The following is a 26,767-nucleotide window of genomic DNA, read 5'->3' as shown; positions in this document are numbered from 1 at the left end:
GCGAAGGACCAGGGAATTCAACTTCATCAATCTCGTATTGCTTATATTCCCGACCGAACTTGAATCCAATCTCGACCAAGACTTCTCTATTTACTTACATTACACTCTTACCTCAGCCCAACATCAAAGCGCCACTAAGCTCCAACAGCCGCTGCATCGGGAAGGCCCTAAAATCTACAGCGCCACACCCAAACCAACACAACGGGACATTCCCCGGAAGGAGCACCGCATAGGCAATCTTGGAATACCATAATACGCCGACGTAGCACAGCATGACATGCGTCCACGCGCTGCGCCCCGAATTCCGCACGTGTCTCACACGCCACGCGTCAGCACAACTACAGCTCGGGAAACGTTCCGTAAAACGGGTCGATCACGAGTGACGAGCGGCTCGGTGGGACATCAAAATGCCATCCTGGTCAGTGACATGTGCTTTCTTGATCCCTACTAGTTCCCACAACATGCAGATGTGCAGATCACACAGCACATATCTCCTGTGCCTGTCAGCAAAAAAGCAAAACCTCAATCCGGTACCGATACAGGATCATTCGACTTTTTTTTCAGCCGGATCCTAGCAAGGATGATAGATCAAGCCAAAGCAACCATCAGCTTTCCCCCTCGACTATGCATTAGCCCACCCAGTCTTTTTTTTGGCCGTGCCAGAGTTGACTTATGCAAGCCACTAATTCCCGGACCTGTCATCGACTAGCGCCATTCTACCCGACCCGCGGGCGATAAGTAAAATCAAGAAATAGCAAGCTAGCATTGGCTCCGCGCGGCGGCAATACCGTAGTGCAACCGGTGTTGATCATTGGCTTCTCCTCTGCTGGGCGACCGCTGGGCGACCACGCCACCATAACGGCCGGCTATGTACGGGAGAGGGACCACCCGGCTTCCCTTTTTTCGCCGTTGCAAACGTCACTTCAGACTTTTTCTTGCCCATCCTCCTCCCCGCTTGCTCTTGCTTTTCACCCACACCGTCCCCCGTTCGTCCTGAGAGAGAGCCGCGGTTCGTCACTTTCAAACTACGGCAAGGACGGCAACAACTGCTGCCAAACGACTCGAAGAGGCCAAGGCTGGAGGATTCGCTGGTGTCTCTTAGTGTCTGACGTTAGTACACGAGAATCACGGAGAGCGGGAGGCAAGGATTCTGCTGCTTTTTCCCCAGGATGGCGCCTAGTTGCGAGGCGTGACTCCTGATCTGCCGCGCCAGATGGCAATACGTAGTCGGCTCGGCCGAAGGTCTCGTGGGTTTCCGTTTTCGCCCTCAGCCCTTTGTCGTGAGGCTCCTTCGACAGCAAGGGATATCCTTCCAATCCTGCATATTTGGCGGGATCTGAGATGCATGTTTAGCTTTTCAGCTGCAGCTATCGGGTCTCGGAGCTAGGTCCAGAGGCTTATCGTGGCTGTGCTGTGAGGCGAATTCGGTGGGTACGTTTTTGGGACCAGTTGGGTACCATTGGATATGGTAGAGTAAGTTTGCAGAGCATTCCAACGCTGATCGTGATTGACGCACTCAGTGACGTCCATCCCGAGCAAACATGGCCCGTCATTCTCCCAAAGGCAGGTAAGTACTGAATCTAAATCTGAGAAGGATATGTATTCACAATATGAATGACTGAATGTACAAGATATATGTCTTATGCAAGTCTTTCACCGCCCAAACTCCGAATATGCATGTAAAGGAATGACAAAGGAAATTATCTGCGGGCGGACAGTTCCCGATTCTTTAAAGGCCGGAATCCTGCTTAGGGTAGATGGTGTTCTTCCAGTAGGCATCCCAGTTCTTGCAAGTCTTCTGCCATGCAGGGTCGTTGAGGCCCTTGATCTGGTCCTTGGCCTCAAGGAGCTGAACTCCAAGGCCCTGACTGATGTGCCAAGCCTGTAAAAATGGTAATGTCAGCGAATTGTCTCATAATGGTGCATATTGGGTGACTTACGATGTGGCAATGCATGAGCCAGGATCCAGGGTTGTCAGTCGGGAAGGCGATAGCCATCCAGCCGTTAGCGGGCAGCAGCGAAACGTCGCGGCGAGTGGGATTGTTCCAGTTAAGGGTAGCGGGCGAAGAGTTGATGTCAAAGGTACCGGTTCCCTTGCCGAGGATGTAGAAGTCGTGACCGTGCAAGTGCATGGGGTGGGGGATCTTGGGTGTGTTTTCAACCTCTTGAATGATCCAGTAGGTCCAAATGTTTTCGGTCGGCAGCTCAATCAAGTTGTACGACTGGGGATAGCTGGTGTTCTTATCAATGACGTACTGCAGCGTCGGCTTTTCCCAATCGATGTCGATGGAAGTCATGTTGACGCCCCAGTAGACGATGTTCTGCTGGTTGGTGGTGACATTCTGAGTCGTCATATCGACAGGGAGAGTCTTGACCTGGCTTAGGAAGGTGGTGTTGGGGACGGTGTTGGCAACGTAAGGCGTGGGAAGAGGCTCGGCGCAGCCACCAGGCACGCTTGAGGCGCTGTCGGCAGGATCACCAGAAGATCCGGCATAGCTGAAGACACCGCGTCCATGGTAATTGTTTCCGCTCAGGCAGCCAGTAGCAACCTCTGCGCGGAACCAATAGTTACCAGGTGTCTGATTGGTGGTGAAGATGACGTCGTAGCGCTGGCCAATTGCCATGAGAAGCCAGTTGGTGGTCCACGGCTTGCTCGGAACGAAGTCGGAGGTGATTACGGTGAAGTTGTGGTTGTCGAGGGAAACCCAGACGTTGTTGTCGACCGAGGTGTTGATCAGACGGAGGCGGTACTTCTTGTTGGGCTGGAGGTTGTTGACCCTGCTGTACGCGCCGGCCTTGCCATCTGGGGACTTCATGGTGCCATTCACAAGGATGGTATCACCTGGCGGAGGGGGCTGGTTCTGCTGCAAGTCTTGGAAGGATTGAGCTTCGATGCGGTAGGCGCCGGAGTAGTACCAGTCGGTCACGGTGTAGGTGCCAAGGTCGTAATCGTAGTTGGAAGAGGCAGGGCCATTGATGACGAGCTGGCCAACTGCACCATCGCCGTACTGGGCGGAGAAGTGGCTGTGGAACCAAGTGGTGCCGAACTGAGTCGCTTGGAACAGATAGGTCTTGGAGTCGTTGGGTGCAAGCGGGCATTCGGTGAGGCCGTTGACGCCGTCCTGAGTGTTGCTGTTGAGCTGGCGAATGCCGTGCCAGTGCACGCTAGTACCGTTGCTGGCCATCTTGTTGTTGATGGTGACGGAGATCATATCGCCCCAGTTCGCATACAGCGTGGGGCCAGGGATCTTGTTGTTGAACATCAAGCACGGGCGAGAGGGCCCGCCATCGGGACTGCAAGTGCTGTTGGTGATGTCGAGGGTGTAGTAGACGGTCTTGCCAGTGCTGGGCCACTTGGCGTCAAAGTCGGTCACGGCTGAGTAGCCGTTGGCCCAGCAGGCCCTGGTCAAGGGGCCGTTGGAGCACGCGGAGTCGGCCTTTTTGGTGGAGGCTGCAGCTGCGGAAGAGGAAGTGCTTGCGGCACGGGGGACAACCTTGAAACCGTCCGGGGGCCCCTCAGGCCCATAGAGCACGTGGTCTTGAGGGAGAGTCTTAGCAGACGAGTGGGCGACAAAGACGGCGAGCCAGGCGGCGGCGAGGCTCGTGATACGCATGATGGCGGAGAGTGAGCAGAAATGAGCAGGTTCTAAGGAGCAAAAAAGAATGGTCCGGATTCAGAGCCCCGTATAAGAAGGGAGCTTGCTGCTGTGGATGTCGACTCTCTCCGGCAGGGTTGTCGACATATATACCACGCAAGAGGTCACGGCAGCGCGGCAAATCCATAGTGGCAGGCGTCAAATCAGAGGCAAGATGGCAGGCAGCTGAACGCTCTTGGGGCAAAACAGATTAGGTTGGCGGCATGATCCACAGCACGTCAGGTCTGGAGCGGGAGCGGGAGGCCAAGCATTGCGGAGGTGACGAAGTGGAGGCCCAAAGAGGAAATTACCGGGCCGGGCAATGGCTCAGGTGTCAATAGGGTAGAGGTGTGGCGCTGCGCCGCGATGACGGGCCCGACTGGGCTAGCGGTGCAGCCGTCGGCGAAGATGACGGGTCCCCATTGTGTGGCTCTCGTGGCTCTTCCCTGACCCGCATTTTCGTTGGCTGGACCGACGGCGACGTGCAGGTGTCGGGCGAAGGTGCATGCGTGGAAATTGCGTTGCACGAGCGGCGCGCGTTGAGATGGCGGTGCATGTGGGCGTGAGAGGACGAGTGAGCAGCCGTCAGTCGGGAAGCCGGGGGGCGCAGAGCGGAGGCGGAGCTCAGCGCTGCCGACACGGAACCGACTACCCATCTACAGCTTCTTAGCGTACCTGCCATCTCCACCTCCACCATGCCGCCAAGCCGCTTCCTTCGCAACCACTCTTGCATCTCGCTTGTCATCCTGCAGCCATCCGACGCTGCAGCTGCCGCGATCCGTGACGAGCAGCACGTCAGCCCCATCGGCGCCGGCGCCCACCGAACGGCGAGTGAGCAGCGCACAGGAGCCGCATGTGCCGCCAACTGCTAAACTTAGCATGCCTCATGCAGGAACCGCTCTAATTCTGGCTCCCCGCTCACCAAGTCCGAAACGCCATGGCAATGCTCGGAGACTTCCCGAGAGCTGCAAGATACGGCTGTGCCTGTCGCTCACGCGCCACGCTAGACTGCTCTGGGCTTCCCATCGCGGTATAGTCGTCCCGTCGTTGCCTGCGTCCAGACCCATGACGTCCTCCTTGATCGGCAGCGCGAGCGGCTGGCTTGCAACGCCCGCCGATGATCCCACCCGCGTGGTTGGTGGCTTTCGCGTCATATTTCCCATGCTATATTCGGCCACGCTGGTTGAGGCTCTTCTAGTCCATCCACACCACGTCCTTGGAACGAGCTAGCCATCAGCTCCGACTGCCATGCCAGCTCGTGACTGTTCGCGGCTGCTGCCGTCTCTCATTGCTGTTTGTCTACTTGGGATATAAGGCACCCCCGAGCCCCCATGTCACAACCACCACCTTCCACCAGACATTCATCCGCCTTCCCTGCATCAATTGTAATGTCTTTCTTTTCCGTGGCCACCGTCCTCGGCCTCCTCGCGCGCAGCGCTTTGGCTGACGATAGCCTGATCGGCGGCTGCGAATCCTATGGCAAGGACTTCCAGGGAGGCGGCGAATACTTCCAGAATGTCAACTCCGCCGATCCCTTCACCTTTGTCCAGGACTTCGAGGGTAATCCAGTGCATGCCACCCAACGTTAGAAATATATTAACCCTGCCACCAGGCTGCCAGAATGCCAACTCTACAAATATCCTGGTTGATCCCAATGGTGGCCAGTACACGTGCAGCAATACCCCAATGCAGCCTGACGATACGGATGAGATGTCAACATGGTATTTCAGCATGTCTGCTGCACATCAGCCCTGCGCTAATCCCCTCTAGCCCCTTGCTGAAGAACCAACTCTGGAGCGGTGCTTGGTCCCTCCTGATTCTCAGCAACAACGGAGCCGATGGCGCACCCATCGCCTTTGAGAGAGACTTTCTCCTCGACGTTGGCTCCCAAACGACCATCTCGATGACTCCGACTGTCACGGCAAGCACAGTCGTCGTGCCCACAATCAACACGACCACGACTACTACAACCACCTCTATCAAGACCCTGCCGCCTTCGACTACCACGGTGCCCAGCACAACCGTCCGGAAGACCAGTACTGTCACTCCCCAGCCTGTCTGGTCTACGAAGACCATCACTCTTGCCACCGTCACCATCCCCAAAGTATCCGTCGCAGTCAGCAAGGTCGTCAAAACCGTCGCCGCGTCTTGCCACGTGCCGTCACGTCAGCCATCCCCCGATCCATTCTGCAAGATTTGGCCCAGCCAGGCTTCTGCCCAGCAAATTGTTAAATCCGCTGCCTATGTGGCAAACGTTCCTGCCCCCAGTCTTACCAAGGTTAGCGCCAAGTTTGGAGGCGGTCGCAACATGTACAATTGGCTTCATCATGACCGCGCCCAATGGCTTCGCGCACGCGACGAACGCTTGGGTGAGATTCAGGGCGTGGGCAGGCGTGCTCCGGATGCCCAGCCCTTGACTGTCACCGAGCAGGACAGCTCCAAGTTCATCACCGTCACTTCCACCTCCACCACCAGCGCTGTGACCAGCACTAACTTCGGTAAGCTACCAAATCCAGAAGATAGGCGCGATACTGACAGGACTCGCATCAGTCACTGCAACTGCCACCAGCACTGTCACTCCGGCCCCAGTCACCGTCATGAGCGGCAAGACCTACTTGCCTCCGTCTACTGTTACCCTGGCCACGCCGACCAGCACCCGCACTGTCTTCACTATCGCCAAGGTCACCACCACGAGGGTCCAGACCGTCCCGTATGTATTCTCTTCTCCACCGGCTATCTTTCCTCGACTAATATATTCTGTAGCATCACCGTCACCACCACCCTCGCACCTGCTGCTTCCAAGACTGCTTGCCATGCGAAGGGCGGTACGTATTACTAGATGTTCGTGTTCCTTGTACAGCTTTAGAGAATGTTGATAGTTGGTTTCTCCCCATCCATTCCTACTTTTTACGCTTTTTAACGACGGTCTCTACCAACGATGCATATCCTCGGAGAATCAGGCATAGGCGTTCCGGGGGATTTTTCTTTTTCTACTGGAGCAACCCTTCTCTCTTCATTTTTGTCTATTGCCTTTCCGGACCATCAGAGATTTTCCACTTGGTATCACTGGGTATACCTAACTCCACTACTTTGGGGACACCTGGAGCACATCCTTCGAAGTTATCTGTACATACAAAGATAGATTTATGGATACAGTTTCATCGAATTCTTCATTGCCTGGCTGTTTATATTGAAGTGAATTGAGGCGAAGCGAGATATGCATTGCAAATTATGAGAGAACGACCGATGGTTGCGTGTATCATCAGCACTTTACGTCCAAAGATCACAGTCTCTTCTATCCAGAACCGCAACTCCTCCATTCCTCTTCGTAGGAACTCCTGCCTTCTCTGGGAGTCCAATTACAACGAAGGAAGACGCTTCATACCATATTCAAAACGACCAGATACAACCAGTCCATACCAATTCAAACTCTTGAACCGTACAATTGGAGTTCTTGCATTGGATATATTTATTCTATCCCAACGCACGTAGATATTTCGTTATTATCGTAGTGATATGAATTAATGCAACACTTTATTTTTTAAGCCTTGTCCCGCGTTGGAGAATATAGAATTTTCTGCGAATAGAAGTTAGGTTTAGCCTAGTGGTAATGTTGAGCACTATGAATTATTTCTTGTAGTTGCTGGACACTCCCCCAACCAACCCAAAAGAAAGGGGTTTTTTGTTGAACTCCCTTCTCCCATACGTTGGTAGCCTATGGGAGCGTTCTCTGAAGAAACCAATGAGGACCGCCAAATGCATATCTCCTGTACCAAGGTAGTGGTAGCAACAACGATTAGCGTCGCCCAGAAAGCAACAACCCAGCATCATGGAAAACGACTTGTCTGCACCGTTCCAACGATCAAGGGCAGTATTGAGGGATACGGAAACGTTACCCAGATCGTGGGAGCCGGTGGCTTGAGTGCTTGACGGCACCTAACGAGCATAGACGTCATGGATGTCGGAGAATAATCTGGATACTGGGTGATATAACCAACGGGCGAGGCTGTTACCGCCGCTCCAGATGATGGGATCCAACGAGCTGGTCTGGCACGAGTAGTAGCCGTTCCTCGGCTGGTGGTTATGATGACACCTTGGGATCACATGTCGTTCTAGAAGGTAAAGTCCAGCGTCTAGAAGGTTGGCGATTGCTGAAACAGTACTAGTGTGAGTAGCTTAATGCACAACCATAGATACCAATTTAACAGTGGCAACGACTGATGGACGGAAAGAACATGGTGTAGTTGACGCGCACATCTCGAACAAGCAACCGCAGATGCCTCTTCTCTCGGACGGAAAAATCAATCAAGCCGCCACACCCACCCTTATCCAAGCGGTTCCGATGCCTCTCTGATCCAAAAGACCACACGATTCTGAATGCCTGCGTAGAGTTCATTATTGTACAAGCAATGGAAAGAGGAAACTCCGTCAGGTTCTTTCCCCGCTTGTCCTGTGACTCCTATTCACCTCAGAATGTCCGAAACGCCTGGTATCTCATGCTCCCCACATCATTCCCTGATGGCTTATAACGTTTCTCCAGGAGCTCATGAAAACAAAACAAAAAAGTACAGGTGAAGAATTAGAGGAAAGAAGACCGAAGAACTCATTGAGAAAACATGCGTCGTAATTAAGGTCATCGGGAGAGTTCCATGATTGTAAACGCCATCCTAGTCTTGCATCGCTACTAAGAATGGCCGTGCCGTTTCACACCTGACTCAGTGATGTTGCGACTGCTGCCTTGCGAGCCCTTGCTTGGCCTGTAGTGAAGTTAAGTTAGTCGAGCCCAACTACAAAGCGGTGGATGGATGCATACCTTCATAAGCTCAATCCTAGCCTTCAGATTCTGTGTGACTTCCGCGGCTCTCTTCCAGCTCTCCGCGCCGTTGCTGGTGCTCATACTCCCCGCTCCGCTTAGTCTACTACTGCCCAAGCTGCCAAACTCGCGATCTTCATGACCACCCGACAAGCCAAGTGCTGGGCTGGCACGACCACCGTATCCGGAGCCGGAGTGACTGGACATGCCACTGCCAGATCCACCGCGGCGCAGTGGGGAGAGCTTGCTGCTGCGAGAGCCAGACCGCGAAAGACCGTCGCCGAAATTCTCCTTCCCATCACCGCCAGGAGACTGCGGGGTGAAATTGCGGCGGCCAAAGCTGCTAGTGTGCCCGTAGCTGCTGTGTCCGTACGAGCCGTTCATGCCAACGTCATAGCCGCCATGGTGCTGCTCGTGGTGCATTTCGAATGGTGGCGGCGATGCAGCACGCATTTGGCGTGACAGCTCGCGCTTCAGCCGCTCGACCTCACGCTGTTGTGTTTGAACGGTTTGCTCCGCGGCCTCGGCATCAGAACGGGCGCGCACAAGCTGCGTCTCCTTGGCTTTGATAGACAGAACATCCCGAGTGTGATCCTCGATAAGTTGGGCGTTCTGGTTCTGGAGTTCGTGGATTTGCGACGTCATCCGGGACTTCTCCGTCTTCAGGTCTTCATTCTGCTTTCGCAGCATCTCAACCTCCGCACGGAGTTCGTCCAGTTCGGCCTTTTCAACGGCGCTGAGGCCGGGTGCAGGCGCCGGAGCGGGAGGCTCGGCGGCAGGCGCAGCTGCCGGCTTCCCGAGAGGCCTTCCTGCAAGACCACGCCCCAAACCGGCCCGGGGAGCGGGTTTCGCCGGAGGCTCAGGCTCTGGGTCGGAAACCAACTCTTCAACGGGAGGAGCAGGTGCTTTCTTAGGCGATGGAGCAGCCAAACCTGGCTTCTTCAACCCCCCCAAGCGCGAGCCAGGTGCCGTAAGGCCAGATTTCGGACCACCCAGTTTCGAAGCGCCAGGCCGGCTGGCCGGTTTTGCAGCCGCTGCAGGCTCTTCAACTGGAGGCGACTTCGCGCGAGCTGCAGGGGCGGCTTTCTTTGCACCCGGGGCAGGCTTCTTTCCCACCGGCTTCTTACCAGCAGGTGCGGCAGCTGGCTTAGGAGGCGCGGCAGCCTTGGGCTTGTACTTAGCCTTGACCTCAGCGGAATCGTGGAATTCCTTGATCTTGTTCTTCCGGATCTCGTCCAAGCCTTCCAAGTGCGGATTCATGATACGGTCGCCCATGATCTTCCACAGTGTTCCGAGAATCTCAGCACCCGCATCACGCTGCGTGGCTTGGGATTCAGTGAGGAGCTTCGTCGCACCTTCAGAAATGCTCTTGGTCTCTGGCGGCTGAGGTGCGTCCTTGGTCGACTTGAGTACCCGGATGAGGAGCTGGCTGGTGCCGAGCTTGACCTGAGGGTTTTTGTGCTTGAGGGCCTCCATAATTTCCTCCAAACACTCGCCCAAGCTAGTTGAGGTGACACACGCCTCGAGCGCCGCGCCCAACGCATCTGCGACTGCCGGCTTTTTCTCCTTCAAGCGCTCGATCATGGGACTGAAGACAGTCGACCGGTACTTTCCAAAGCTCTTCCGCAATCCCTTGGCAAAGAGCTCCACACAGTTTGCGGCAACGGTGACGACAGCAACGTTGGCATCCTTCATGGACTTGGCGAGTCCGCGCATGATGTCATCAAATGGCCCTTCTTCCATAGCAGGAACGTTGATGGCGGTGTGGAGGTCATCCAGAGCCTCTTTCCGGTCTTTCCACTTTGACGAGCCGAGACGCTCCGAGAAGTCCTTGGGGACCTTTGCCATCACATCAACAGCCATAAACTCCGGCTCCAGATCAATTTCGGCTTCTTCCTCGCCTTCGGCTTCTTCTCCTTCATCGCCGCCACCGGCCGCAGCGGCAGCCTCCGCCGCCTCTTGCTGCGAGCGGAGAAGTCTCTCCTGCTTTGGCGGCGGCTCCTCCTTCACCTTCTCAAAGAGCTTATCCAAATCCGTCTGTTGAACAGGTTTGAGATCGCCCCAGAAGAGGGGCTTCATGGCTTCCTTTAGCCATCTGTAGAATTCGACTGTCAAGTTCTGGGCCTCGGCACGGACGTTCTTGTCGGCGTGGCCGAAAACTTTGGGAAGAGCCTTCAGGATGGGCTTGGGCTCGACGGTCTTGCAGCCGTATGCGTGGACGATGGCAGTCAGGACCTTCAGACAGGCGGCAATGACTTTGGGTTGTTTGTGCGCTAAAATCGGTAGTAACTCTTCAATGACAGGGTCGGCGCGGTCCATCTCAATGTACAGCATCAGCGCCTCCTGCGCCTTCGTTTGGGCGGCGGGGCGACCGGTCAATCCCTTCTCGACGATCGGCGCGATGGTGAGATTCCGTGTCCTACGCGCAACACTGTCAGCCTCTGTCATCGAACGACGACGCTTACGGGACAGTACCTTTGGGTGCCCTGAAGGCCGGCGATTTGAAGATACGAGCATAGTGCACCGAGGGCCTCTGCCTGCGCAGCGACGTTGGAGTCGGCGACCGCCCCTTTCCATAGGCCGGAGTCGAGGGTAAATTGGCGAACGACGGGATCGGTCTCACCCTGGGCCTTGTCGAACTCCTTTGCTGCGGCCTCATAGCCCTCCTTTCTCACCTTCCAGTTCTTGTGCTGGAAGCGATCGGGGAGCGGCAGGGAGCTGAAGTCCTCTTCGTCACCCATCGTGGAGAAGCTGAAGGCGGGGGGTTATTGCTGCAATCTGCGACGAGAGGCGGTCAGCGGCGTGTTTCCAGAGACAGGCAGGGCCAGATCGGGCGCAAATGAGCGGCGGCAACGGGGAGTCCCCTCGGCGGGGACGTTTTTGCTGCGCCCGGACGTACCAGTAGTGTTGGGCGGCGGTAGGCGTGCTGGGAAAAGAGTGCAGGTGACGGATCGTGGTGCAGCGGCTGCGGTTGGGATAGTGCAGGCGCCGTGCAGAGGTGTTGGGAGGGGTAGGTGGTGGTGTCGGGTTGCGATGATGAAATGGTCGCGCGTGTTTTGAAGACAACAAGCGGCCCTTTTCGGCTGCGGGCGTGGGCGTTGCTGGGCGGACACAGCGCAAGCCTAAGGGCTTCCACCACGCAGCAGCAATTGACCCGCCCCGCCCTCCGCTCCGGTTTGCACCTGTTCCTAGCCCGTTTGCAGCCTCGCAGCGCCACGCACACCGCCGTCGCCGCCGCCGCCGCCGCTGGAGAGAGCGCGCGTCCTCCGCACTCGTCCCGCAGCAAAACATCCCCGTCGCTCGGCCGCACAGCCCTACCCGCACCGTCACCGTCCCAAACACCCCACGACACGTCTCCCCCAAACCCCTCCTGCGCCCGCGCAAGCTGCCTGACCCCGAATCTGCCACCCAGGGCGCACCGAGTGCCGCAGACCGGATGCGCCCGTCGCCGCCATGAGTACGCTTTTGACCCAACGCCAGGCCGATGAGCTGTTCGTCCCCACCGCCTGTTACACACAAATGCACCATGTTCTGATATCTTGGCCCAGGCACAAGGCAATCATAGCATACCTCGCCGCCTCCGGCCACCCAAGCAGCGCCCAGGCCCTGACCGACGAGCTGGGCATCGGCGAGTCCTTCGACGATGCCACCCGCAAGAAATATGAGGGGTTGCTGGAAAAGAAGTGGACCAGCGTTGTCCGCCTGCAGAAAAAGGTCCTGCCCTTCGCAACTCCTTCCGATGCCTATACTGACCCTGTGCCCCCCAGATCATGGACCTAGAGTCGCGGAATGCCAGCCTGCAGTCCGAACTCGACAATGCCACCCCGACCTCGCTCATGCGCAAGAACACCGACCCTGCGAGCTGGCTTCCCAGGTCTCCCGCACGCCACACGCTCCAGTCTCACCGCTCCCCCATCACTTGCGTTGCCTTTCACCCAGTCTTCACCTCGCTGGCCTCGGGCTCCGAGGACACCACAATCAAGATCTGGGATTGGGAGCTCGGAGAGCTGGAGCGCACCGTCAAGGGCCACACCAAGGGCGTCTTGGACGTCGATTTTGGAGGCCCCCGCGGCGGCACCTTGCTCGCTTCGTGTTCCTCCGACTTGACCATAAAGCTCTGGGACCCGAGTGATGAGTACAAGAACATCAGAACCCTCCCTGGCCACGACCACTCCGTCTCCTCCGTCCGCTTTGTTCCCAGTGGAGCTGCCGGCTCTCCCTCCTCCGGCAACCTGCTGGTGTCCGCATCACGAGACAAGACGCTCAGGATTTGGGACGTTACCACCGGATTCTGCGTCAAAACGATTCGAGGGCATGCCGATTGGGTTCGCGATGTCGCCCCGAGCTTTGATGGACGGTGGCTCCTCTCTGCCAGTAATGACCAGACGGCCCGTCTCTGGGATGCCACCAACGGTGAGCCGAAGTTCACCTTCGTCGGCCATGACCACGTTGTCGAGTGCGTGGCACTTGCACCGCCTGCTGCTTACGGGCACCTCTCTGTCCTTGCCGGCCTCAAGAAGCCACCAGCGGCGAGCAGCTCTGCTGAGTTCCTGGCGACCGGCTCCCGTGACAAGACCATCAAGCTCTGGGATGGCCGGGGTACACTGATCAAGACACTGGCCGGCCATGACAACTGGGTCCGCGCTCTGGTCTTCCATCCTGGCGGCAAATACCTCCTCAGCTGTGGTGACGACAAGACAATCCGATGCTGGGATCTTGCACAAGAGGGCAAATGCGTCAAGACCATTGAGGATGCACATGGCCACTTCGTCAGCTGCATGCGCTGGGCCCCTAGCGTCCAGAAGGAGCCGCAGACCAACGGCGAAACAAACGGCGCGCCAGCACCGCCGAATGGAGCCAAGAAAGAAGACCCGAATGCAAAGAACATCAGATGTGTTATTGCAACGGGCAGCGTTGATCTGAACGTCAGGGTCTTCGCGTCCTAGTGGAGCTCGACAATCACAGATCCACATCCGAATATATGCCGTATCACGGACCGCGGAGAGAGAATGTGTGTATGTGTGGGGAGGACAAGGCAACTGGATCACGAGTCTGACGAACCTTTTAGAGAGAGCGAGAGCGAGCAAGAGCACAACGCGGAAGGCGAGTGAGATTCACGCTGCAAAATAACAGGTGCTGCTGCCGGTCCGGCAACCAACCTGGCAGTGCTATTTTTGCATACCCTCGGCGTTGGGTTTGGCGCGAGAAGGAAACTTGCTTCAACCGGGAGAACACTGGAGTGGCAGATATCTTTTTTGCCGTCTGTCTTGTTTGCGCTTTTTTTTAAGTCTTTTCTTTTTGACTTACGAAGACGTTTTAGTATGAGCGGAGGAGATTGTAGTTCTTGATGATGATGATGTCTGGAGACACGTAATGCGTATGCAGCATTTCCTCATGTGTGTCATTTTGGTCTTCTCGTTGTATTCATACATGGCTTTTGTCTCTCGCTATGTGATTCCACCATCCTTGACCTTCTGTAGTATACGTTACGTGTCTTCCCCGGAAGCGCCATGATCTCATCGTCATACGATGTGAATCAGAAGAGCTTGTTCGCTTTCGGGTATATAGTCAGGCGTCAATCAGGTTATATAATAGTGCTCTCTCTCAGTCTTCTTTCTCAACCCCTGATGTGCCGTAGTCACAGGTACAGGACGTGCGTCTTTCGTGGTGCATGGTTTAAGTTGGCGCTTCCCCCAAGATTATCTATTCCTTTGACTTAACTCCATAGCACTCCAGTGTCATATCTAGGCCTTCCAGTTGACGGCAGGCATTCCAAACAGTGAATCAAATGCCCACTTCATTACTCGTTTAACTCAAGCGGCGACGCAATGGGTCTACTTCAGACTATTGGAAGCTCAACCATGTTCTTGATGCTGAGCCTCCATTTACTCGCCTAATCATTAATAGATTCCTACTTGTAAACGCCCTCATTACGAAGGAATCTCACAAGTATATAGTTTAACTGGGAAGATTAATAGCTTTAATAATTCTAACATCGGCTGATTTGTTCTATATTCTAGCGCACATCGATCTCTACTGTAAGGTGTGAATGGTGTCTAGGTTTGGCTTGCAGAGCTGACTAATTGTGAACTGGGGAGAAGGTTTTGGCTCTGCCCCGTCCGCTGAAGCCACCATCTACTTTATCTGTTCACGTTTTTAAAACAGCTCGTTATGAATTATAACCAGCTTGTGCAGTACTTCATCAATGAACATTTTTTACTCGTACTTCATATTGGCAAATAGCATTTTTAGCGATAGATACGCTCTGTTATCACCTTATCACTATTTACGACGGTAATTCCTTTACTACTCTGTCCATACTTGAGCTTTTCGGTACAGATGAATGGGCATCCTCTAAGTGTCTCTGATGCGTCTCAAAGGGGAGATATCGTGTCGTTCGAGTCGACGAAAATCAGATTCATCTATAGCTATCCTTCCCTACAGATATTAGGACGGAGGTTTCTGATGAGCGCATTGGCCCTTGGAGTATCAATGTGCCAAACAAGATAAACGCATCTGCAATTACTGGGTTGTATTGGTTCAGATACCACGTCAAGTCTGCATACATTCCGAAACCTACGATGTCTTAAATAAGGACGAAGGAAGTTACGTAAAAATTCGGTGGTGGTATGGACACTGCAGTGAGACAAAAGTATTCCACTTCTTCGCCCTTGATTATCGCAGACAACTGGACTTAAATCTTATCAGTAGTTGATTTTCAGTACATAGCCAGGGTAGCCAGGGTAAAAAAAAATATAAGTTGTATGTATTCCCTAGAAAGCGCACTAATATTAAACGAAAAATGCGCGTGCACCGGAAGGACACGGTGTGATAGGAGCCTAGCCAAGAGTAAAATAAAAGCCGTAGTGTAACCTCGTGCACGGCTGCATATATTCAAATAGAAGTGTCATGTTTGGGGATCGCTGTTTAGAAAGCTCTTGTGAGAACTTTTGGCACATGTACTGACATCACTTTTCAAATGCTCGTTCGATCGCCCATTGAAACGTTGGGAGAACCTGACCATACCATGCGTGATTATATACGCTATTCCTATTACTCCAGTCCTTCAGAGAGCCTCCTCTCCCATAGAAACCAACCAATAAACTGTCTCAGTGACAAACCCAGCACCGGAGGGAAAAAGCAGCCTAACCCCGAATTTCCCTGACCAAACAATGATATAAACTTATAGAAGTACAAAAAACCTACCCACTCGCAAAAATAGTTGTTGTGGTGATGATGATGTTTGCGTGTTCCCAAGCCTCGTCTCCGACGGTGCTCTCTCATGCGGTACGGCAACAACACCTACGCCCACCCACCACAACCAGCAGTAATGATCTTCTGAACTCAACGCAATCGTGCCATCTTTGGTCATGAATCGTCGCGTGCTGTTGTTGTCGTAACATTCGTGAGCTTCGTGGATGATGCTTGGCTGCCGAACGAAGAAAGCAGGAAACAAGAATAAACAGACCAGAAAGAAAAGGCCATAGTGGAAAGAAAAAAGAAAAAAGGCCTGGGGAAACAAGAAACTAGAGCCCTAACCGATTAACTCCCACCTACCAACATGCGCCTGAGAAAGTGATTTCCGACTATACCGGACTCGAATGAATAAGCAAGTGACCAAACCGTCTCTGGTTTCCTAATGATCCAACACCGCAACTCATGCAGCAACGAACAACCTGTTTGCCTGGTCAAGTTCAGTCAGAACAAACCTCCATGACTGCATCATAGCCAGAAGTCTCCGGCATTTTCTTTTTTCTCAGGACTCAGCCTCTTCTCCATTTCAGTACCAAAATCAAGACTGGGTATCTCAACCTTTGGTGTCTCGATCTTGGGCGGTGCCTCCTTTTTCTTTCTGGGACCTGTTTTCTTGGGAGACGTGATCTTGTCCTCTCGCAGGCCCATACGCACATCCTTAACTTCCCAGCCGTCGGCTACAGCAGCCTTGACCCAGGTCTTAAGGCCATCGTGCACTGCGCCGTAAAACTTCTCCTTGCAAGTGCGCAGTTGGCCGCCCATGATCTTCTCGAAGCCTGAAGCACGTAGATCGTAGCGCAGGTCGTTGCGCTCTTCCACCGTGGGGAGAGACGCAAGAATGCCATTCATGAGGTCGAGGTGCGTGGAAATGTAGTTTGTCGCATCCCACTCCACGCCTCCAACATAAGGAGCGGCAGGAACTGGCGGGCGCGGCTGAGGGAAGTGCTGTTGAGCAAAGCTTCGGTTGTCCACAGGTGGCCTGTTCTCATCGTTCTCCAGGGTATCTGATCCGAGGGGAATCACATTCAAGTGGTGAAGGAAAATCCAGAAAACCTCCTTGGTTACGTTGACGACTTCCTGGCACCAAATCCTGTAGGGTCTTGGCTGATGCATCTCAAGGATGAATGGAACCGGGCGGGCCTCTTCGGGCTTCTGGGGTCCTTGAAGGTATTTCAAAATGATACGGGCCCGTCCGGGAAGCTCTTCTGGTGTCTCGAGAACGGAAGACAAATGGGCGACTTTGGTCTGTTAGTGCATACGGCTCATTTTTCGCGATAGGAACGGATGACTCACATAGAAGGCTCATGATGAGACCGCGAGTGGTGAATTCACTGGGTCCTTTGTGTTCTTCGTCGAAAAGCATAGCCAAAAGGGCAGGGAATAGGGTTGATTCTATCTCGCATAGCTTCTGGCATGCGATCTTGGTGGTACAGAGCCCCTTGAGGCAAAGCAGGGACTCATGTAGAAGAGTGTCCTCATGTTCCTCCCTAAAGAATAAGGTATTAGCAAACAGGAGGCTGTGTTTGTGAATTTGGACTCTTGTGAGGCACTCACCGCCACTCGATCTGCATAATACGTTCGAGCAAGCCGACAATTTCCATCATGCCACCTTGGCGAATGAAAGCATCCACCCAAGCAACGGTCTCATTTCGAAGCAGGAGCCTAAGCTTATGAAGCTTGCCCACTTCAACGAGTTCAGGCTTTTGAACTTTCCTGAGATATGCGACAAACTCTTCCGGCGTAGCTGCTTTAGGAGCGCGGCTGAAAAACGAAGATCCGGTGGCAGAAGAGAGAGATTTTGACGAAGGAGACTTCTGCCCGTCGTAGCTCTTCGAGGACCTGTCGGGCGGCGGTATCTCAGATTTTTGCTTCTCACCCTTGTCGCCTCTACTGAACGTAAACGTCTTACTGCGCGGCCTCGGAGTCTTTGCCGGTTCATCGGAATCAGGAATAATGCGATCGCTGCTCTGGTCGGAGGTCGTTCTCCGGCCGACTGCTGGCTTTCCCCATATTGATGTCCGCTGCGACGGCTCGACTGCTGACTTGGGCTCCTCGATTTTGTTTTTGCTGATGAAATCGGCCTTGACGCGGGTGTTCAGGCTGCGCATCTTGGAGCGCAGGTTTTCGGGGATATTCCTAGAATCCTGGTCGGTCGTTAGCTGTGATCAGAATCGGCTGGGGACTTCCTTACCAGCACAGCCTCAAACTCAGCATCGATTTTCTCTTGATCGAGGGGAGTCTCGGGTTCCGGCTGGGTGGAACGGCCGTTGATGGCCGCAACGGCCGCCATAACCTTCGAGCCGCGTTTCGAGGCGAGCGCAGACTCCATTTGCTTCTTGTCATCCTCTCCTTTATGCTTCTGGGAGTTGGTACCACGCAGTGTGGACTCCTCTGCAGAGGGCCGCCTCGATTCGCCCCTCGCCTTCCAGTTATCTACGAATGTCTGCGCCTTGCCGCCAAGGGTCTGCTTTTTCTCTTCGCTCTTCCTGGATAGTGTCTCGACGAACGAATGGGCCGACGCACTCTTCGGTAGATACCACGAGTTCGGGCGGGAGCTGGGGCGCGTGGAGCCACCTGAGGATTGGCGCTGTTGCAGGCTTGGCTTGTCGGCGTCGCAAAAGTTGCGCTGCTTGGTAGGCGTGTAATCAGCAGGCGTGTACAGAGCAATCTCATGCTCAATGTCGCGCTGGACGGCGAGTGGGATGGTCGTTGTGGTGGTGATTTCGTGATAGTCGTCGGACGGGCGCTGGGTGGAGAATTCGGCCCAAATGGGGGTGTGGTTCGGCGAAGTGGCTGAGTGCGGCGGCGTTGTGTTCTCCTTGTCTCTGCTGGTGTTTGCGCTGGCCTTCTTGGGCGACTTCGCCTTGGAAAAGACGGCGGACAGGCTCGTGGAGGACTTGGGCTTCTTCATCTTGTCTTCGCTGTGCGGTCGCAAATAGTCCTTTTGGTCATCTTTGGCGGCGTCCTTGGACTTTTCCTTCTCCTTGGCGAGGGATCGGAGGGAAACAGTGCTCAGCGTCTTTTTGTGCAGGCTGCGCATCTTACCGTCGCGAGCGTCCTTGGATTTCCGGGGCGACGCGGGAGCGCTGGGCTGGTTGTGGATTTCGCCGAGAACGCGCTGCGCGTGCGGGTGGTCGGGCGGCAACATGGGCATCGAGGCCATTGCAGCCTGAGAGCTCCTGGGCCGGCGGGCGTCCTTGGGATCGGGAACCGCGAGCGCGGTGCCGTCGGAGGGCGAGCGCTTGTGATTGAGGCCGGTGAGAATGGACTTAATGGCGGTCGCAGATCGGTTGCGCCTGTGACTTGGGCGGTCTGGCGCGGTGGCCAGCCTTTGGCTGCCCATGGCACTCATGCTGCTGCGCGAGCGTAAGTGTGAGCTGGTGAATGGCACGGGCGCGCGCGGTGGGGACGGCGAGAGGGTACGTACGCAGAGACGGTGTGCACCGGAGAAGGGCGCCGGCGGGCGACAACGGAACCAGAGGCGGGTGGCAGCAGATGGGGAAAATCGGACGGAGAGGGAGTCTTTAGTCTCTGACGCACATGTTCTCGCTGACAAGTGCAGGCAAGAGTCCGCTTCTGCTCGTGCGGGCTGGGGGCATGTCCATGCGCGGTTGTTTACGCCGTTGTCAAGGGCGATGGATCGGCACCCCGGCCAAGCGATCGCCCTCACCGCTAGGTGACGTCGGTCGCTAAGGAAGGTTTTGTTTTGCTGCCGCCCTGGCCAACCGAACAGCACACCCGCCGGGCCGCCCCTACGCAGTAAATCGCCGCCTCCCACCTCCGTCTCTCTGCTGGCGCCGCTATGACCGCGCCCTCACACACCAAAGGGGGCGCTGCCTGTTGCACGGGTGCACAAACAGGCCATCATCATGCGACAACCAACGAGGTCAAGTATTCAAGAGTATTCTAGGTGATAAGAAGACGGAGGAAGCAATGAGCGCTAAGCTCGACACCGCCGAGCCTCACAATAGCCCAACGCTGCAAGGCCGACCGCATGTGCCCTGGATCTCAACCAAGCCGTTTCACGCCCGCGCTCCTTCGGTGAGCCCATTCGATGAGGATGCTTTTCGGACGCGTCGACTCCTCTCATCAGCTTCTGCTTCCCTCTGCCGGCCATCTGTAACCCTCCCACTGCCATGCTCTGCAATATGATCTTTCAGCTCTTGCCTTTGTTGCTGCCGGCGTGCATGCAGCTCGAAACACGCTACGACAAACATCAGGAGGTGGAAGGTGCTGGTCCGAAGTGAGTACTTGCACCAAGGTAAAAGGCTGCACGCCGAGGGAACGTACGCTAAACCCGCAGCACAGGCACATCCTGTCATTACGAGGTAGTAACGAGATCCCTTGTGGTGTAGCTTTGGTTGACCTCGCCATCGCCAGCTCAAGTTCGAGAAAACGCGCTGGCGGGGACGAGTGACCTTGTGAGGGCCCGCGTAATAAACGGCTCGAACGTTGCTCAACCAATATCTCGAGCTTTCACGATGAGGATTCATGTCGTCTTCGGCCATCTTCAGAGCCCAATAAACGCTCTCAGCGAGGAAAATACACAACACGAGGTTAACGGCAATCTGCATGCCTGGATGGATGTTGCGTGTCCTTCGAGAGACCCGAGAGAAGAAGCTGAGGGCGTTCCAGATTGCGCTTACTCCCATAAGCGCTACTAGCTGAGCAGACATCAGTCTTCTGATGGCTGCACCGAGTGTCAGGAAACTTACGGTGACGAGCATGTAGTAGAGGCCATCGTTCCTAATCGACGGATCGGTTAGGGTTCCTGCCGTCCATTCCCTGTCCTGCTGCTTGTGGAACCACCAGATTCGCTTGTACACTCTGGGGAGGTCAGAGAGCGCCTTGGCGAGCAGTGGAATACCGCCGATCGCAGATACTAAAGCCGTCAAAGGGACGAAAGACCGCCGGCTTACGCGCTGGCGTGGCGTTCTGGATGAGCCTCGTTGCTTTTCATCTGCTTGATGCAGTGGAACATCTACCATAGGCGAAGGCCGACTATGGGTGGTTGTTGCCGGAGAATGATGTGATTTTGAGGAAGATGATGTTGAGTTGCGTCTAGGGTTCTCCTCAATCCGAACCATGCCAGGGGTGCGAAGGGTACGAGCGTCTGGGCCTGTCTTCGGGGCTAGGTCCATGGCTGCCAGGATATGACTGAACGAAGAGCAACGAGAAGCGATCGGCTGCCCGAGGTGCTGAGGCGAATGCTTTGGGCTGACTTAGTGACTTGGGTACGGCTCGACGAGCTAAGGCCTTACAATGACTCTGAAAAATGGTAAGAATCGGAGCAGGTGATGCCTTCCTAGCTGGGAAATCAACACGGTGTTTCCACACTGGATCAGGCAGGCGAGATCAAGCTGGTTGACGCAAAGGGGGGACCTCGCCGCGCGAAGCACGACTTTTGTATTTTGAATGTGAGAGAGAGAGGGGATATCTACTTGGTGCGAAGACATGACTACGATCCAATAGCAGCCGTTCGGAAAGCAGGAGACATTTTAGCTTTCAGTAGTGCTACGATCTTGAGTGATAGGGACTGTGACAGGTGATTCAGGTGTGCAACAAAAGTCGTGGCCGTCTTTGGTGCAGCGCGCCAATCCCGTCCTGAGAAATGTCATGGTCGGCCCGCCCTTGGGCGCAATTCCGCCTTGATTTGACTCAAGCTCCGAACATCACAACCACCATGCCACCCGCTCTGTGCGCGCTGTGTCAGCGCGACCGCGCGTTGATCCTGCGGCCCAAGAATCATCAGAAGCTGTGCAAGCTCTGTTTCCTCGAGGTCTTTGAGACCGAAATCCACCACACGATTGTCTCAACAAACCTCTTCCAGCGCGGCGAAAAGATTGCGATAGGTGCATCCGGTGGCAAAGACAGCACCGTTCTCGCCAGCGTCTTAAAGACTTTGAACGAACGATATGACTATGGTGTCGAGCTTATATTGCTGAGCATAGACGAGGGGATCAAGGGCTACCGCGACGACAGCCTGGAGACTGTCAAGCGCAATGCTGTGCAGTACGATATGCCGCTGACCATTGTTGGATATGACGAACTATACGGCTGGACAATGGATCAGGTTGTTGAGCAGGTTGGAAAAAAGGGTAACTGCACATACTGTGGCGTTTTCAGACGTCAGGCTCTGGATCGAGGTGCTGCGCGACTGGGCGTTAGACATGTTGTTACTGGCCACAACGCAGATGATGTCGCAGAGACCGTACTCATGAACTGTAAGATGCCTCTGTGTACTCGGTCACTTGCTTCGGAAAACATCATCCGCAGCTGATCCACATACTGTCGAACTTTGCGCTAATACGCTGCAGTGCTGCGTGGCGACCTCCCACGTCTTTCTCGCACAACGTCGATCGTAACCTCTACTCCCTCCACCGCGCCTCCTCCGCCCGGCCCTGATGGTATAGTCGCCATTGACCATACCAACATCAAGCGCAGCAAGCCGTTGAAATATGCATACGAGAAGGAGATCGTGCTATACGCCCACCACAAGAATCTCGACTACTTTAGCACCGAGTGCATTTATTCCCCTGAGGCTTTCCGCGGCAGCGCTCGAGCGCTTATTAAGAATCTTGAGCGTGTTCGGCCGAGCGCAATTCTCGATGTCGTCCGAAGCGGAGAAGATATGGCGAAGTTGGTTCCCGGAGGGGACGGCGACAAAGCATGTGGGGGAAAAGAATGTGGCTCTACCACAGTTGCGCTCCCCGATGAGGATGAGGGCGGTTGTGGTAGCGCTCAGGGACGTAGCACTGGAGGTGAAATGGCGAAGATGGAGCGCGTCCTTGCGCAGAATGATGTCGCAGCGACTGCCGGGCTGGAAACAGAGATCACATTGGACACCGTCCCATTGGCATCCAAGCACAAACAAAAACAGCCGAAACGCCGGCCCAATGGGAACATCCCGGATAGGCAAACGTCGAAGAAAGCGCCAAAGCAACAAACAATGGGTAAATGCGCCAAGTGTGGCTACATCTCAAGCCAGGCAGTCTGCAAGGCCTGCACTTTGCTTGAAGGCCTGAACAAGAATAGACCGAAGACTACGATCGGAGTGAACGCAGAGACGAACGAAGAGAAGCCGCTCCAAAAAGCCATGCGGGATGTTTCGATCAGCGCCGAGTGAAACGAGACATGCAACCCGCAGAGTTAAGACATACACCCGGCAAAGGCCAACGCTTTCTTCAGCCGCCGCCGCAAAGCGTCGCGGCGCCTGTCAGGCGCGTCGGTAGTTCCCATCACCATTCGCAGCCGGCCAACTCAATGTCGCCATTGCAAGGCTGGTGTGGCATGATATTGGAAGCAGGAAGGTACTCAGAGAGAGTTAGAGAATGTGCCGCAGCGTTGCAGCGGGCTATAAAGGACGATGCAAACGCCCGTGGAAGTCAGGCTACAAAACCAGTTCGGATGCCGACATGGCGGCCACTATCCGCAGAATTATAACACAGTAGTATAGTGGGTGGTAGGCAATAGACGTGATGAGGTCATTGCATTTCAGCCGGGCGTTCTGTGTTCATTCACTGCTCTGCACCTGCTGCGCGGCAAGACCCTTTTTAGCAACAACGATCCACTCCCTCCTTCTTCTTCCGACACTCCACCGCGAACACTGCGCGCCACCTCGCTCCAACTCCTGCACCGCCCGCTCTTTCCTTTCAAATGCTCTGGGTGTCGCGCAGTCTCTGGCTTGCGCGAACCTGCAGCATGAAGCTCAACTACAAGAATGTGGGCTTTCCTCACTTAACCCGATACCCAAGAACGATGCTAACATATGGGCCGCTTCAGCGAAAGTCCGAGGGTCCAAAGTTGGGCCATATCGTTGCCAAAGACCTGGTGAGTGCAACTGCTTGTCGTCAAAATGGGCTTTTGGGTTGACTGTCTTCACCTCATACAGCGAAAGCAAACCAAGCATTGCTTCGCGAAAGCCGAGCCAAGACCGGAGCCTTCGCCTCTCATGCTCGATCTTGACGGCAAGAGCCTCACCGACGAGGGTTGCTTGGCCATGATAGAAGGCCTCGAGGAAACGTTGGAGACGCACAGTGGGGTTTCTGCCAACAAGCTTGAAGAGCTTCATCTCAGAGGCAATCGGCTTACTACCACCTCTCTTCGTGCTCTTGCTCACGTCATCGAGCTCGCCCGCTTCGAGCTAGTCGACATCGACCTCTCCGATAATAACATCAGTGTCAAGACGGATGAGGACGCAAACAACTGGGAGACGTTCTTGAAGGCTTTCCGTGGATGCCGCCTGCTGAGACGCATTGATCTCAGCGGCAATCAACTCGATGGGCCGCGTCCATTTGAAATCCTTGACAGAGTCTACTCAAAACAGCCTCCTGTTGACCCCACGCAGCTTGAGGATGTCGGAGGCTACACGAATGGTCGTGAGTCCGGGATTGACTCCAACAGCGACGTGGCCGAGCTCACCAACCGCGCTCGCGACATCAGCATTACGTCGCCGACAGATGATCCACCAACGGCCAATGTTGGCATGTCTGCTGGCACTGTGCTCAAGCGTCGCGAGGGCCTTCGTGCGGTCCCGTACATCATTCTCAGCGACACTGCCATGACTGATGCTGGCGCACTCTTCTTCTCCTACATTATCCAAAGACACTTCTATCCCCAGCAACTGATGTGCCCTCTGAGGCCCGGGCCCCAAGCTGCTCAACTCGACGAGTACCGGCAAAGGAACCATTGCTGGGGCCTCGTCTACCTTCCAAATGAAAACCTGACGGAGACTGGACTCCGTCTGTTGGGAAAGGCAGAGGATTCGCGCTCAGAGTTCACGGGTATTGTGGACGACTTTGGACTCTCTGACTCTGTCGGTTCTTTTGTGATGGTCGATGCTAAGCAGGCAAATTCGGGTCTGCGGTACGTCTTCACGTCATGCCATGTTTCTCCCTGCAGTTGTCACCTTTTACTGTTCGTTGCTGACGTTTTTGATTATAGAAGGAGCTCAAATGCTTCATCCATCCGAAGGCGCTCAGATTCTGTTGCAGAGCCCGGCAAGAAGCACGCCATTGCCCTAGATATCGAGAACTACCGAAAGAAGATCCAGCGTAATATCTTGGAGGAGCTAGGCTACGACAGTATTGACCTCTGGCGCTGTGCCGTCAAGATGCTCACCTACGCGAAGGTTCTCATGCTGAACCATGAGCAAGGAGAGGATTCTCCGCTGCCCATAGTCGATAGAGCCGATCCGATCATGCAGATGATGCAGACACACCTCTTCGCTTCTCGCATGGTGGCTACACCCTCAGCTCACGGTGACCCTGTCCTTGCAGTTACCGAGACTACTCCGGAATTCACTCAGTTGGACGTGGAGTCATGGCCCAGCCTTCCTGCTCCTGTTGGAAAGCCCGCACCCCAAAAGACGTCCATTCATGTTGCCATCGAAGAGGAAGATGGCTACGAGCGTGACTCAGATCTGCTTGGAGAGATTCCCGAGCATGTGTGGAAGGATATCCTTGTCCAAGCGGCCGGTGCTCATCACATCCTGTCGAACGCACAGCAGGACGCCATCGTGCATTACGCTCGGGACAGGACTACGGCAAGGTTGGAGAAGGGCGAACTGGGAAAGCCGAGGCCTTTCAAGCTATGGTGGATTCTGGAGCGTATGGGCTGCCTGGCGTACGAAATCAAGGATTAAGGACGGGGACTTTGGGATCGGCATCTGAAAGTAGAAGTGCGACAGCATTCTAGTGTTGCATGGAAGCCATCACGAAAGGCCTCCCTAGCGACTTTAAAAAAAGCCTTTTAGCTTCTAAAGCTCTATCTGGCAGACCTCAGAGATGATAGCAAATCAGAAGTTCATCGATCAATGCTCGTGAGTCTGTAAGCGTGCTTGTACTGAGGGTTACTGCAACCGATGGCTAGCGTGAAGAATAGCACATAGCGTAAGTATGACTCAACCCATGGATGTCGAATTAATAATTATACATTCACGTACGGACGATAGCTCCAGCTACCGGTGGTATGAGCAATGGAAATAAATTCACGCTAGCCGTCGGCTGCAATACCCCTCTATATAAAGAAAGCGAGGGGAGATCCGTGCGCCGCATCTCCGGGCCTTAGGCTTCCAGAAGAACTGGGCCCTGAGAATGACGTATCCGCCATCATACTCTTTCTCAGCCCTACAATCCACCGTGGAGTCCTGACCATTCTGCCCTACCTACGACATCTGTGCGCGCCGGCGATTCTCGCTCTTTTCGCCATCTTCATCGCCATCTGCGCCGACCGCACGCCCTCCACCCTCGACTCGTCATTGCCATTCTTATCGACGACGACTAAGACCGCGACCACCGCCGACATGCCCCGCAATAGCACCAGCACGACGTACTCCAACATCGCGACGCCAACGTCGGCCATTCCCTCATCAACGGTGCCGTGGCCGCGTACCTTCACCGACGGCCTGCCGCTGCCGAAGCTGCTCGTCTTCGACCTCGACTACACACTCTGGCCCTTTTGGGTCGACACGCACGTCACGCCTCCGCTGAAGGCCGAGGTGGGAGGCCAAAAGGTCAAGGATCGGTATGGCGAGCCGTACGGGTTTTATAGTGAAGTTGGAGGCGTGCTTGTGGCGGTGAGTACCCCGCGATACACAGTCACTTTTTTTTTCCCCCACTGCAACGTGGGAAGCAGAGGAAGTTGGAAGCTGATGAGGAATTGTTTCACGCAGGCACACGACAAAGGCATCAAAATAGCGGCGGCGTCGCGCACGCACGCGCCAGAGCTGGGCCGGGAGATGCTGTCGTTACTGCGCGTATCCACCGGCAGCGGCAGCGAGGAGACGAAGGGTGGTGCGGGCGGCGGGAGCACCGAGAAGGCCATCTCGTTTTTCGATTACCTGCAGATCTTCCCTGGCAGCAAGACAACGCATTTTGCGAAGATACACGAGGCGAGCGGGATCGAGTACGAGGACATGCTATTCTTCGATGATGAAGCGAGGAACAGGAATGTGGAGACGTTGGGGGTGGTCATGTTGTTGGTCAGGGACGGGGTTACGAGAGATGAGGTGGATAGGGGTGTAGAATTGTGGAGAAAGAGGAACAAGAAAGCTTAGGAGGAGGCC

At 54.9% G+C, this 26,767-nt stretch overlaps 8 protein-coding genes across 8 annotated transcripts; 5 read left to right on the top strand and 3 right to left on the bottom strand.

Annotated features, from left to right (window-relative positions):
• Positions 1-1,729: 1,729 nt before the first annotated feature.
• LTHEOB_7819 (Multicopper oxidase) lies at positions 1,730-3,614 on the bottom strand (the record flags this gene model as incomplete). The annotated part of the gene is made up of 2 exons (XM_035517227.1): positions 1,730-1,882; positions 1,941-3,614. The coding sequence occupies 2 exons, from the start codon at positions 3,612-3,614 to the stop codon at positions 1,730-1,732; spliced, it is 1,827 nt and encodes a 608-aa protein (XP_035370838.1).
• A 1,409-nt stretch (positions 3,615-5,023) lies between these two features.
• On the top strand, positions 5,024-6,474 carry LTHEOB_7818 (P-loop containing nucleoside triphosphate hydrolase; the record flags this gene model as incomplete). The annotated part of the gene is made up of 5 exons (XM_035517226.1): positions 5,024-5,195; positions 5,248-5,356; positions 5,406-6,133; positions 6,186-6,345; positions 6,399-6,474. The coding sequence occupies 5 exons, from the start codon at positions 5,024-5,026 to the stop codon at positions 6,472-6,474; spliced, it is 1,245 nt and encodes a 414-aa protein (XP_035370837.1).
• A 1,876-nt stretch (positions 6,475-8,350) lies between these two features.
• On the bottom strand, positions 8,351-11,189 carry LTHEOB_7817 (Spindle pole body component; the record flags this gene model as incomplete). The annotated part of the gene is made up of 3 exons (XM_035517225.1): positions 8,351-8,392; positions 8,449-10,867; positions 10,924-11,189. The coding sequence occupies 3 exons, from the start codon at positions 11,187-11,189 to the stop codon at positions 8,351-8,353; spliced, it is 2,727 nt and encodes a 908-aa protein (XP_035370836.1).
• A 712-nt stretch (positions 11,190-11,901) lies between these two features.
• LTHEOB_7816 (Nuclear distribution protein pac1) lies at positions 11,902-13,394 on the top strand (the record flags this gene model as incomplete). Its single annotated transcript, XM_035517224.1, has 3 exons — positions 11,902-11,939; positions 11,997-12,162; positions 12,216-13,394. The coding sequence occupies 3 exons, from the start codon at positions 11,902-11,904 to the stop codon at positions 13,392-13,394; spliced, it is 1,383 nt and encodes a 460-aa protein (XP_035370835.1).
• A 2,776-nt stretch (positions 13,395-16,170) lies between these two features.
• Positions 16,171-19,054, bottom strand: LTHEOB_7815 (Diaphanous GTPAse-binding protein; the record flags this gene model as incomplete). Its single annotated transcript, XM_035517223.1, has 4 exons — positions 16,171-16,940; positions 16,996-17,189; positions 17,257-17,846; positions 17,894-19,054. 4 exons carry the CDS (start codon positions 19,052-19,054, stop codon positions 16,171-16,173), a joined length of 2,715 nt encoding a protein of 904 aa, XP_035370834.1.
• A 2,331-nt stretch (positions 19,055-21,385) lies between these two features.
• LTHEOB_7814 (tRNA(Ile)-lysidine/2-thiocytidine synthase) lies at positions 21,386-22,828 on the top strand (the record flags this gene model as incomplete). The annotated part of the gene is made up of 3 exons (XM_035517222.1): positions 21,386-21,800; positions 21,897-21,926; positions 22,020-22,828. The coding sequence occupies 3 exons, from the start codon at positions 21,386-21,388 to the stop codon at positions 22,826-22,828; spliced, it is 1,254 nt and encodes a 417-aa protein (XP_035370833.1).
• A 530-nt stretch (positions 22,829-23,358) lies between these two features.
• On the top strand, positions 23,359-25,345 carry LTHEOB_7813 (Leucine rich repeat domain-containing protein; the record flags this gene model as incomplete). Its single annotated transcript, XM_035517221.1, has 4 exons — positions 23,359-23,424; positions 23,485-23,532; positions 23,594-24,567; positions 24,646-25,345. The coding sequence occupies 4 exons, from the start codon at positions 23,359-23,361 to the stop codon at positions 25,343-25,345; spliced, it is 1,788 nt and encodes a 595-aa protein (XP_035370832.1).
• Positions 25,346-26,005: 660 nt separating this feature from the next.
• LTHEOB_7812 (HAD-superfamily phosphatase subfamily IIIC) lies at positions 26,006-26,758 on the top strand (the record flags this gene model as incomplete). Its single annotated transcript, XM_035517220.1, has 2 exons — positions 26,006-26,278; positions 26,375-26,758. The coding sequence occupies 2 exons, from the start codon at positions 26,006-26,008 to the stop codon at positions 26,756-26,758; spliced, it is 657 nt and encodes a 218-aa protein (XP_035370831.1).
• Positions 26,759-26,767: the final 9 nt, after the last annotated feature.

The sequence above is a fragment of the Lasiodiplodia theobromae genome (genome assembly GCF_012971845.1).
Source record: "Lasiodiplodia theobromae strain AM2As chromosome Unknown scaffold_24, whole genome shotgun sequence".
Lineage (NCBI taxonomy): Eukaryota > Fungi > Ascomycota > Dothideomycetes > Botryosphaeriales > Botryosphaeriaceae > Lasiodiplodia > Lasiodiplodia theobromae.
This window is presented reverse-complemented; position numbering and strand designations above follow the sequence as displayed.